Raw genomic sequence first — 12,924 nt, forward strand, 5'->3', positions numbered from 1 at the left:
GTTTACGTACCAAGATCTCTCCTGTAAGGCCCCGTGACCACTGTTAGCTAAAATGGTTTCCTATTAATGCTTTTAATAGTAATCCATATTTGACAAGCTGAGCTGTGAAATTTTTTTTTTTTGATGTGCCATTTACAATTACTCCTATGAAGGCTCACCTCAGAGCACCAGCCAGTGCTAGGCATTACCCAGGAACAATGAGTGTGCAATAATTTAGTCTTAAACCTGGATAGCTCAGGGCACCTGGGTGGCTCAGTTGGTTAAGCAACTGCCTTCGGCTCAGGTCATGATCCTGGAGTCCCGGGATCGAGTCCCGCATGGGGCTCCCTGCTCAATGGGGAGCCTGCTTCTCCCTCTGACCCTCCCCGCTCTCATGCTCCCTCTCTCTCTCATTCTCTCTCAAATGAATAAATAAAATCTTAAAAAAAAAAAAAACCCGGATAGCTCAGTATTGAGGAAGACTTCTTTTAGCTGCATTTTATGGAGGTAAAAATCAAGTTAAATAGCACATCTAGGTCACCAACACAGGCTTGACGCCATAGACCATGCCAGTGCATTTTCCAGAAGGTATTCTGTGGATGACCTGCATTAGAATCACCAGGGAAGCTTATCGAAAATATAGATTCCTGGATCTTAGGAAAGAACCACAGAATTAGGGGAGGGGGTAGATACCAGGCCTCTGCATTTTTATCAAGCACCTCAGTGATTGTTAACCTACACTGTATAGAGTTGAACAGCCTCCTGATGCTGCAGGAGAATTACAGGGCACAAAATGTGAAGGGATGCTGGGTGGGGTGCATCTGGCTCTGACATTTCTGTTCTAATCACTAAGTAACCACAGGGTTTCAAAGATTACCCAGGTGACCTCAGCATGTTCAAGAGGAGGCCAGAACAAGAGCTTAATATTTTCTGTGGCCAAGTGGACATTAACTTTGCACTGTTCACAAGTCTCCAAAGAAAATTTGGCTAATGAAAGAAAAACAAGCAGATTGGAGGTGGGGTGGGGGGGGGCATTGGAATGTTGGAATAAAATGAGAAAATGAATTTGGCGATTTGATTGGCTGGAGTTGAAAAGCTTACTGCAGGACTCAGCCTATTGCTGATCAAAAAGTGGGGCAAGGAAAAGACTGGAACTTTCCCCAATCTTCCCATATTTTCCTTAGGCTTTGATGGATGCTGCTATCCAGTGATTAATTGCAGCATCCCCGGTTACATAAATGCTTAGCAGCAACTTCTTCTTCTTCTTTTTTAATTCTTTTTTTTAAATTTTATTATGTTATGTTAATCACCATACATTACATCATTAGTTGTTTTTTTTTATTATTATTTATTTGACAGAGAGAGACACAGTGAGAGAGGGAACACAAGCAGGGGGAGTGGGAGAGGGAGAAGCAGACCTCCCGCAGAGCAGGGAGCCCGATGTGGGGCTCGATCCCAGGACCCTGGGATCATGACCTGAGCCGAAGGCAGACGACCAACGACTGAGCCACCCAGGTGCCCCACATCATTAGTTTTTGATGTAGTGTTCCATGATTCATTGTTTGTGCATAACACCCAGTGCTCCATTCAGTACGTGCCCTCTTTAATACCCATCACCAGGCTAACCCATCCCCCCATCACCCTCCCCTCTTATTCTAAAAAACAAAAACTCCTCAATCTGGGTTAAATGCTTCTTCTAAGACAGTGCATCCAGAAAATTCACAGCTGAAATTTCAGCTAACCACATTCTATAGAAAACTCTAAGCCATGCAGGTGAGTACTGAATGGTAACAGTGCTCAAGGCTAGAAGTAGTGTTCATCTGAAAAGAACACTCTCGAATCAGTGGACCATTGTTCCACCAGGGTTGCATGTGGGTAACTCTGAGATGGATATGTTTTTCTTCCCCAGTCTCAGGAGGCCCAGGTGCTGAAACAATTGGCAGAGAAGAGGGAACATGAGCGAGAAGTCCTTCAGAAGGCTTTGGAGGAGAACAACAACTTCAGCAAAATGGCGGAGGAAAAGCTGATCCTGAAAATGGAACAAATTAAAGAAAACCGTGAGGCTAATCTAGCTGCTATTATTGAACGTCTGCAGGAAAAGGTAATCCCGGCAAAGTTCTGGGCATAAGCATGCGTTCCTATGCAACACAGCTGGGTGAGCTCTCAAATGCCCTGGCACCAGAGACTTAGTCAAAACTTGCTTCAAGTGAAAAGACAGCCAACCCCTTGGGCAGGTTCTCCCATGGTAGCATTGACTTCATGGGCACTGCACCGTGGTAGAGGAATAGGAACCCAACAATGAAGCTAGAACTGGGTCAGATTTTTTTAGCGGTGAATGAACTCAGGGAGGCTGATCCATGCTTTTCAAGTACAGAAAAGACTTCTGTAGAAACTTGAAGAACCAGCCTACTAGAAAAATATTAAATTGGAAATATGAAATATGCCATATAAGTAATAATTAATAAGTAACAATAATATATAATAAAATAATACATTCAATATTTACTTCACTAAAATGTAATGCTAAATATATAAATAATAATTTGAAAAAATACATTTGTCAGAAAATGACAGAATACCTATAAAAAAACGAGAAGCCCATACTCTCCATGTAGGAAAAGCTACATGGAAAACTAGGGTATAATAACATTGCATGAAACCAAAGCAAAGGGGAGCTAGTAAGGGATGTTCATTTCCCAAAGTTCTCATATCCTGGTGCCTTTCTTCTCAGCAGCTCTTCAATTGGGTTGAGCAGTGCTGGAGATTCTCTGGAAAGTGTTCTCTCTTTCCTTTTTGTGGGCTCTATTGCTATCTATCCACCACCACCCAGAAAACTTTCCTTTGAAAATGTATAGCTATAAATAGTTTAGCTTTTCCATCTCCAGAAATTGGATGAAGCATTGAGAAATATGATTTTTTGAGAAGCAATGCCTCAGTCCTTTCCTGAACAATTGCCCCCAGCACCAGTACTGAGTGCTATGACATGCTGGCACTGGAGAGAAAAGTTGGACTCTCCCTGTCATCAGAGCATTAAGAATCTAGACAAGATCAGCCTCCTGTTTTCTGAGTATTTCTTAGGAAAACTCATCTCGTCTACTAGAATTGGCCCATCTCATCTAAGAATCAGGCAACCCTATTCTGATGTTCTCATCTATTCTGATGACTCTGTCTTCACTCCCATTCTCCGATTACAAATGTCAGGCCAGAACCAAAAGAAATCAGGCATAAAACCTAAAAATATAAACATTTAATTCCATGGAGATTTTGGTGGGTATCTGTGCTCTTGAGGAATTTTTGAAAGCATTGCTGGGGAAGCGTGTGTGGGCTGACACAGCAGTAGGACACCGAGGCTCTCCGAGGTGTAGAGAGAAAGCACTGGGTGACCTGGGCAGGAGCGGAGAGCCACTGAATGCCTTGGTCAGAATCTTAAAGTTACTTATATAAGCTAGTGCTTCCAACACTCTCAGAACAATGTTGTTGTGCTTCACCTAAGTGCATCAGGTCAGAATTTGAAGGGGCACTTCGGCTCTCTGCGTGTTACACGTGGTGGTACCATAGCAAGCGCTTTGCTGAGATGCAGGAGAGCAAAGTTCCAGTGGATGAAACTTATGCCCCTCGCCTTGAACCATTTGGTCTTCTTTCATTTATCCTCCGTTCACACGTTTATGCACAACCAAGGAGATTCTTGCTGACTGGAGCTGGTACCATGGACAGCAAAAGACCACCATGTATTCTGCTCTGAATAATTATGAGTCAACTCTCTCATATCCTAGGCCTGAAAAAAAAATCAAGTGGAGTTGCTAAGAATGAGACATGCTGGTCATATTCCAGGATTTTCCATTAGACCTTAGTATCCAGTGCAAGATTTATATCATCAACCACCAAGACCATTATTGTTTTTGAAATTACACGTATACAAATATGCAGCATGTCCCTCTTGATTTCAATTATAAAATGGTACGTGAAATTTCCATGTTTTAACTAGTATTTCCAGAAGTGTTCAATTTTAATAGGCAGTTTCTTTTTCTCTGTGTGTTTCTCTTCACTCACTCCCTGCCCAGCACCTTTTTTCACTCTTCCCCATTCTCACCCAGATTTAGTCTCTACCCTCTTTCAGACACACATGCATACAGACGTGCAATTTGTCCTGGAAATAATCAACCTGTGGACAGCTTAACATTCCTGATATGAAGCTGCAGAATCTCCAAGGGTGAGACCCAGGCATCTATATTTTTTTAAAACTCTCCAGATGACTCCAATATTCAGCCAGGTTTGAGAACTAGTGGTTTATATATTCTGATTTAAATCTCAGCTGACAATATTCTATCCCATGCTGAATGATACAGTGCAGATCATTTTTAAGACCACATTTCCCCTGGTATTTCATAGCCACAGAGATGCTTTTCAAATCTAATGAGATCTTTGGCCAGGGTTAGCCAAGATCTATTATCTTCTCCATAAAGTGGAGAGACTCCTTATGGAATACCAAATTTACTTCCTTTTGATGTATTTTAAATATGTTTTCTTTTTCCTAAAATAAGACAAAGTAAGTTTTTTATTATTACCTATATTTAGCCTTTTGTTTGAATGAAATTCCTGCAATGAGATTAAAATTAAAAAGAGAATCAGTAATAATAGTAATGCTGAAAATGCATGAAACTGCTAACATACATAAGCTGTTCTGGAATCTGATGCCTCAAAAGATGATTACCACTGAAAATGAGACCTATTAATGAGTTAGCCATTCAATGAGTATTTATGGAGTACCGACTATGTGCTTAGAAACCTGGAAGGGGAGGGCGCCTGGGTGGCTCAGTCGTTAAGCGTCTGCCTTCGGCCCAGGTCATGATCCCAGGGTCCTGGGATCGAGCCCCGCATCGGGCTCCCTGCTCCGCGGGAAGCCTGCTTCTCCCTCTCCCACTCCCCCTGTTTGTGTTCCCTCTCTCACTGTCTCTCTCTCTGTCAAATAAATAAATAAAATCTTTAAAAAAAAAAAAGAAACCTGGAAGGGGATGTAATATCAAAGAGCATTTACTAACCATCTCTTTCCCCATGCAGGCAATATAAAACCCAGCAATAAATAACCTAGCAGCAAAAATTAGAGAATAAGTCAACATATCATATGAACCAATAGAGATAGTAAATACAAAAGCACTGGGAAAATGTGAGTAAAAATAAATCCACATCAAGGCTAACACACTAAATTCCCACCATTTTGACAGGCCTCACTGACCCTATCAATTAGCCAGGAGACGTGATACAATTCCACGTGAGCTTTTGCCAGCATTCTGCCTCCCCCTCACCCTGCCCTTCACCCCTCAAGTAAGAGAACAGAGCATCCGAGCAGAGCATGTCTTCCCGTGGTGTCCATGGTTTCTTGGGTGTCATTCACTGATAACATCCCACAAACTTCTTGGAGACCCAGCCATGTTAGGCTCAGAGTCTTTAGCTAAAACTGAAAGCCTAAAGCAAAAGCCATCTCAATTGCACTTTAGAATCCACTGAAGTACTCTTTAAACTAAGAGATTTCGATGTAATTGTCTGGGAAGGGACCCCGAGTTCAGTATTACTTTTAAAATTTGCCAGTCGGTGCTAATATTTAGCAGGAGTTGAGAACTACTGAGCTAAAGACTTCTTAAATATGCTTTGTTATGTTGTCATAAATTATATTTAAATATTCTTTAATCTGTGTTCCATAAAACTGTTCTTTTTTCCTTCAGAAAAGAATTTTACACTTTTTTTTTCAATTTCTGTTTTCATAACACCTCACCTCAACACTCCAGCTTATTATATAGAAAGGAATCAAATGTGGAGAAAGGTGTGGATGCAGGAGGGGCTATGCCACAAAGAGCTACACTAGGCTGATCTGTTTCTGTCACTCAAATCGAAATTACACATACCCGACAGTCTTCAAGTTGAGTGACATAAATAGTCATCCCCAGGACTCAAGTGTAGTCTGTGGATTATGAGTGACACTCTGGTGAAGTTTAAAATGTTCTTATTCTTGGGATAGAATAATAGAAAGAGACACAGAGACAGAGACCGAGATGGAGACAGAAAGAAAAGCACCCGTTCCTGCCACACAGAAAGGATTAAAGAGACACTTTCTTCCTCCCCTAACACGTCCTTCCTCCCCTAACGCTCAACAGCATCCTGCAGAAAATGCGCTGCCTGGCCCACCAGGAACCCTGAGTAGCAACAGCTCTCCCATCAGACCCGAACAGGATCTGTAGTGGCTAATTTTGAAAAATCAGTTAAAGCGAAAAATAATACATACATTCATTAAACACGTAAGTTTAACATCAAACATTTAAATGTACAGCCAATTACCAATCTTTTGGTGTAGGCCAGGACATTTGTGAGAAGTGGATCAGTTAATAGGGGTCCCATGTCCTTTTTTCCCCCCATTTTCCACCTATACCCTATTAGCCGTGTCTTACAGTTTCTATTTCTTTAAAATTGAGTGAGGACTAAAGACATCTGCAAAGTAATATGGATACATAGGATCTCTACCACTTTTCTTTTTTTACAATTTCTCCTCGCTTTTATAGTTGATCCAATATCTGATCGTAATTCCCTTCCTCGAGTATCTCCAAAGCTTACCTTCCACCCTCACAATTTTCTATTACTGTAATATTTAATTGAATCATATAATTAAATTTTCAACCAGCTAGCAGAACAGGCTGGAAATATCAATGACTGCAAGCAAGCATGTAACTCAACCAGTGAGAGGAAAAGTATGTGGAAATAATAGGGAAGAGCCTCCCAGCCTCACAAGCAACCCAACCTTTAGGAGATACCAGGATGATGGAGGGGATGGAGAATGCTGGTTAACCTAGCAGGTCAACTGAAAGGACTTCCACTGAACCTTGTTGAATTCTCCACTTACTTCAAATGGTGTCACATTCTCTTGCTTTTATAGCACAACCCCACCACTCACTAGCCACTGCCAAGACTGCCCAGATCATAATATTGTGACAGAGACCAAAGGAATTTTCCATGGTGTTCAGGAGTGAGAGAAACAAAAAAAGGAGATGCCTTGACAGCTACTTTACCTAGCCAACCACAAAGGACAGTACTTAGGAAATAAGAGTTGTTTTAGTATAATTGATAATTTCACCTCTAACAATATAGAAAAGTTGAAGTGAAAACATTATAGCCATTATTTCAGGGACAATCACATCACATAATATGATATAGCTTAAAATAATAAAAATAGTTTGAGGGAATAAGATTCTGGGATTCTTTTCCTAAAGGATGATTTTGATGCTATGTAACTCTTTAGATCGAGATTTCAGCCATTATTAGTTTTCATCTATGGTCAATTTTTATTCTTCTCATCTGACTTTGTTTTTTTTTGGGGGGGTTCATTCTTATTCACAAGTGCCATTTATGTATTTACTATTGAACATATCAGATGAATGAATAATGAAAGGAAAAGAGGAGTTAAAACTAGCTGTTACCAACTGGTCCCTGTAGGCCAGCCGTTTTGCGTGTACTGTTGCATGTAATCCAAACAACAACCCTGAAAGGAGATACTGTTATCGTCCCTGTTGCACATCTAAGGAACTTTGTCCTTAGAGAGATTACGCCGTTTGGTCAAGATCACAAAGCTAAGTAGACCACAGAGTCTAGATTTGAACCCATGTCTTTTTGATTCCCAACATCTATACTAAGCTAGAGCTGCAATTCTTTGTCAATCATCAAACACTGCTCAGTAAGCAGGCTTGGCAGTACCATTGGAAGTTTATACTCCGGTAACCACTGTCATCTTGATATATATGAAAACATGCCTTCCTGGCACTCACAGCTCACTGCTGACCCCTCTTTTGTTTTGCAAGTGCATGGTCATTTGTCAAAAAGAATTCTTGATGATATTGATTGACCTCGTTTTGCATTTAAATAGACTCAGATAACAGAATTTCATAGATGGAACTGATACTCTGGGTCATCTAATTCAGATCCCTGGTTTGTATTTAATACCTAGTGAGGCAAAGGAGACATTAAAAGGTAAAGAGGAAAAAAGGAAGACCTCATATTTCTTGGCTTCCAGCACGGAAATCTCTCTAATCACATTTTCTTAAGGAATTGGAATTTTTCCTAACTTTTCCTTTCATACATATTTGCGTATCGAGGGAATAGTTGCATACAATGCTACAAGATGATTTATTACACTTCCTTTATATTGATGGGAGGAAGGAGGGAAGTCGCAGAGAACTTTGTAAATGTAGATCTGCTTCAGTCTGTCTTACCAAGCGTGTGACAGCACCCGCCGAAGAGTGGAAGCTCAATAACGAGGTGCATCTTGTCAAAGAATAGCCTTGACTTTTTTATGCGCTTTCTCAGAGCATCACAACTACCTTAGTAACTTCCAACAATTGCAGTTTCCTGATTTAAAAGAGAAAAATAAAGACTATGTTGAAAACCTCCCGCATGTCTGCCCTTGGATTCTCCCACATTCTGATAGAAAGTCAAATGACAGTTCCATGGGTATATACCTGGGGATTTGAATACAAAGTTTGCAAATAATATCTTTACTAAACTACCTGAAAATAAACAATAGTTTCCCTAGAAACTCAGAAATAATTTATTTTCCCTTTTTTAATGTTTCTCTCCAGCTCACAGATCTATTTGTTCTTTCCTGTAGCAGAACCCATTTCCTTAGAACTAATTTTGAGTTTCATAAGAAGTGTGCTCCAGGGAGGCCCAGGAATACCAATTATAATGCTCCCTGTTAGAAATTTGAGTTTGTACCAATGCTTAGGCTTGGGTCTCTGTTATTTTGCCCTAGTATACTAATGGTCTGGGGTTTTTGTCAGAGCTCAGCTCTCACTAATTACCTTCTTTCTGCGTGAGAAAGATTTTGCTGCATGATTTTCCTCATGATGGTGAGACAAAAAGAAGGAAGGGCCAGCTGTATCTCTGCTCCTTCCTCTGTGACATTTCTAAATGGGACAGACATGACTTCCTCATATAAGCCTTTTCCCCCTTCTCGTCACGGCTTTTCAACATACACAAAAAGCTCATTTAAGCCAATTAAATAAAATTGTGTTTCAGCTCACTGGAGTCAACTTCCTCCTTAGTCCAATTCTATCTTTGAAGGAAGTGTAAGATGTTCTACGCCTTTTTCTCCTAGCACCCACATTTGAAAAGATACATGTTGCCGCACAACTATTAAATCTTTTCCCTCCGCTAACAGTGAGGTTGTGGAGTAGTAGTTAACAGAGTGGGCTGTAGAGCCGGGCTTCCCGACGTGGAGTCCCGGCTCTGCCGCTTGTCAGTTCTGTGATCTTGGGCAAGTGGCGTAGGCTTTCCGTGCCTCAGTTTCTTCATCTGTTAAATGGGAACCAGAATAATGCCTCTACCGTGGGATTGTTGTGAGGAGGAACAGGGAACTTAACAGGTAAAAATTTGTATTTATGCAGAACTGCTTACCTATTAAGTGCTTAATAAGTGCTCAGTATTGTAAAGAACACAGCAAGCAGGGACTCATTGAGATTAATCGAGTTTAATGATAAGATTTACTTTACAGCTGGTCAAGGTCTTTGCCCCTGAACTAAGGGAATCCATAGAGCCAGAAGAAATTTCTGGAGCTACAGGGGGGGGGAAAAAGCAATATAAATAATACTCTAAGTAGAAAAAGAAATAATACTAATAATTTTTAGCATTTTAAAATTTCAATTCAACAAGCAATTATTTAGTACCTATGATATGCAAGACAAGGGGTTTATAGTCATTCAGTATAGAACTGTGTACCGAAAAATACCTGATCCACCCTTCCCCTTAGTTCCCTCCACAGAAAGTTCAGTTCCCAAACCAAACTGAGCGCCTCAGTTCCTCATGTAAATAAACAATCACGGGCTTAGTGCGGAACACTCTGCTATGCCCAGCAAGTGTAACAAAAGTGAGAAAATACAGTCCTGGCCTTCAGTGAGCTTATATATAAGCTTCTACTTAATATAGAAGACGAGCCAAGAACAGGAATGCCCATCGTAGAAGTTAAAATAAAATGGCTGCCACTTATAAGCAAAGGTTTATGCAGGTGTTCAAAAGAAAAGTAAGATTAATTTTATTTTGTGGTCTCCTGAAAATCCTCGTGGAGGAAGACATAACTGCTACAGGTTTTAAAGAGTAGGTTTATGATCCTGACCAAATAGAGACAGAAGACTAGGAACCTCAAGCATTAAAAATTGCATGAAAAGACAACTCCATTATATAAAAACATCAAGTATGTGTATGTAGGAGAAGAGTGGAGGGTAAGGCTGGAAAGGTCATTTGGACTCAAGCTTTGAAAGGCCCTGACAAACAGGGTAAGCATTTAGGAAGCATACAAAAAGGCTTCTTCCTGCAACTAATCCTCTCAAAGTGTCCACTGGCAATTATAAAGCCCTTAACAGATTCAGGAAGAGGAAAAAAAAGAAACCATTAAAAATGACAGGGTAAGCAACAATGTGATGTTTTATTGCTACTTCCTGGATTCAGACAGTAGTCGTCTTATTCAAAATTCTCTTAATCATAGGACCTTTCGATCATAGTTTTGATCAAATATAGCATTAAGGGTTTTTTAGACGCTGTAAGTCTTATAAGATCCTCCATAATATGACACTTCCTGGGTCTCCTGTGGTCATGTCTCGTGAAATGAGAAAATTTCCTAAAGATAGACACCAAACAACTGGGTGACTTTCAGTGAGACACGTACCCTGTAAAGGAGTAGGCAGGCCTTCCTGGGTCTCCGTGGAGCAGAGAGCTGGGCTCTGTGACGTTGCTTCTCCCTTTGGTGTTTTCCAGGAGAGGCATGCTGCCGAGGTGCGCAGGAACAAGGAGCTCCAGGTTGAACTTTCCGGCTGAAGCGATGGAGGGTATGGCACGCCCCACCATTAGTAAATCCCCCTGCCTATATTATAATGGATCATGCGATATCAGTATGGGAAATGTATGACATGGTTTAAAAAGAACTCATTATAAAAAACAAAAAACAGAATCAAAAATTAAAAAAAAAATTCAATGCGGTCTCTTTGCAGAATGTTTTGCTTGATGTTTAAAAAATACCTTGGATCTTATTTTGTAAATACTTACATTTTTGTTAAAAAATACAAGTATTGCATTATGCAAGTTATTTCATAATCTTACATGTCCTGTAACAGGCTTTTGATGTTGTGTCTTTCCACTCAAATGAATTTGCTAGGTCTGTTCTTTTTGAAGCCCTCATGTTGAACTCCATTCCCTGCCCTTTTCATTCCAACAGAAAAATGAGGTCAGTAGACAGTCCATGGTGCTAGAAACCCACCATTGCCTAATGACCTAGACGGCTTTGTAATCTCTGAACTTGACTAAGACCATACCTAGGTTACAGGTATTATGATTCCACGCAAACCTCCACATTTGTTCACTCATAATCTACTAACTGCCTAGAAACTACAAAACCAGGCTGAGAAAAAAAAAAAAAAAACACCATTCATAGCATTTACTTCTGCTTCTACTGGATTATGTGCTACAAATGTGCTTTGGCTTTAGAAAGGGATGGATGAGAAGACAGATCTGAGATCAGTCTGGGTAGAAGCAAAAAGTTGAACCTCTTAAAACTGCTGAACACAGATCCAAATCCAAATGGTTCAAGCAGCCATGAAATCGCTCTTCATGAAGTGGGCTTAATTCTCTAGTTTAAGTTCTTTTGATGGAATGAATTACTTAATGTGTCAGGTGGCTTATTTGTGGATGCCATGATTGATGATGTTCATTTTAAGCTCTTACCTATAGTACAAGTACATGATGCTACTGAGTATTTTTCCACTTGGAAACTGTGAGCTGGTTGTTGCATTAAAACACACACATGAACAAGATCAAAAACACTGCGGACTTTCACTCAAGCTGGTCTTTCTTCCCCAGTGTGAGGCAATCCTGCCTATTAAAATAAAAAGAAACTTACTCCATCTGTGAGGGCTGATACAGCTAAGGGGGCTAGGCAGGGCATTTGTGCCAACTAAGAATCACCGGACACCCACCATAAGTACCTATCGCAGTTTTGAAGTCGTTTCTCCCCCAAATCCCAACTCCTGAAGGTTGCTGCCTGCCTATTTACTCTTCATTAGTGCTATTTTCCTGTATGTCGTTGTGAGCAAGCTGTGATTAATAAAGAATTGGAGTTCTGTGAACTAACAAAGGTTCGGTCTGGTCTCTTGCCCCTTCACGTATCTGACCCTGGAGTTCAGATTTTGAAAGGGTGGCCATCGGATTAGACAATCCCCTAGGCAGCGAGACAATAATTAGAGTTTGAAGGAAACCTGTGCCCTGCTGACTCACTTCCGTCCTAGGGCAGCTGGCAGCCTCTCTTTTCTCTTTCACTCTGACAGGCCGGCACAGCAGGCGAGGTCTTCAATCTGTTCCCCTTCAAAAAAAACATTCAGGACTGAAGGAGATAACCATAGGTTTAGACGGAACATTCTGAGAAAGAGACCCCCTTTCAAAGCACTTGGAAGGTTCCTGGCACACCTCGCGTTCTCCCATGTGGCCCCAGACCACCTTTGCCAGTCTGTGAGATGTGATTTCCCTGCCGTGCTGCTGACTTTTGCGCTGCCAAGCAGCACACTGCACACATGGACACAGCAGGGTCCTGTCAGTGACCCAGATGGGTCCTCCAGGACCAAAGGAACCACATCCAGCTTTAGCAGAAAATCATAAATGATTGAAACCACACAGACTCATGAATAAGTAAACTGGGCTATCGTCCATAGGAGCACTAACAAGCCAAGTCTGGGAGGGGGGAGGCCACCTGGCCCCCTATCTTGAATATCCTTTATTTATAGGAATCTAACGTCACAGCCATCAATACGCATGCTTACAAACATGAGCTCCATTATCTTCCTTTGGGAAGTCGATCACAGCTTCTGATTAGCATAAAATAATCTGTATTTTCACACTGCTTTTTATATAACTTAGTTTGTAATT

The 12,924-nt window shown here is 40.9% G+C and overlaps 1 protein-coding gene across 1 annotated transcript in view; it reads left to right on the plus strand.

Moving 5' to 3' along the window:
* The window catches only part of STMN2 (stathmin 2), a 50,368-nt gene extending 37,958 nt beyond the window's left edge, over positions 1–12,410 (plus strand). The window contains exons 4-5 of the mRNA XM_021688183.2: positions 1,889–2,080; positions 10,768–12,410. Of these exons, the coding sequence (XP_021543858.1) occupies positions 1,889–2,080; positions 10,768–10,827 (252 nt within the window). The 3' untranslated portion in view covers positions 10,828–12,410. The remainder of the gene's footprint in view (positions 1–1,888; positions 2,081–10,767) is intronic.
* The last annotated feature ends 514 nt before the right edge of the window (positions 12,411–12,924 follow it).

Source organism: Neomonachus schauinslandi, chromosome 4, assembly GCF_002201575.2.
Source record: "Neomonachus schauinslandi chromosome 4, ASM220157v2, whole genome shotgun sequence".
NCBI classification, from domain to species: Eukaryota; Metazoa; Chordata; class Mammalia; order Carnivora; family Phocidae; genus Neomonachus; species Neomonachus schauinslandi.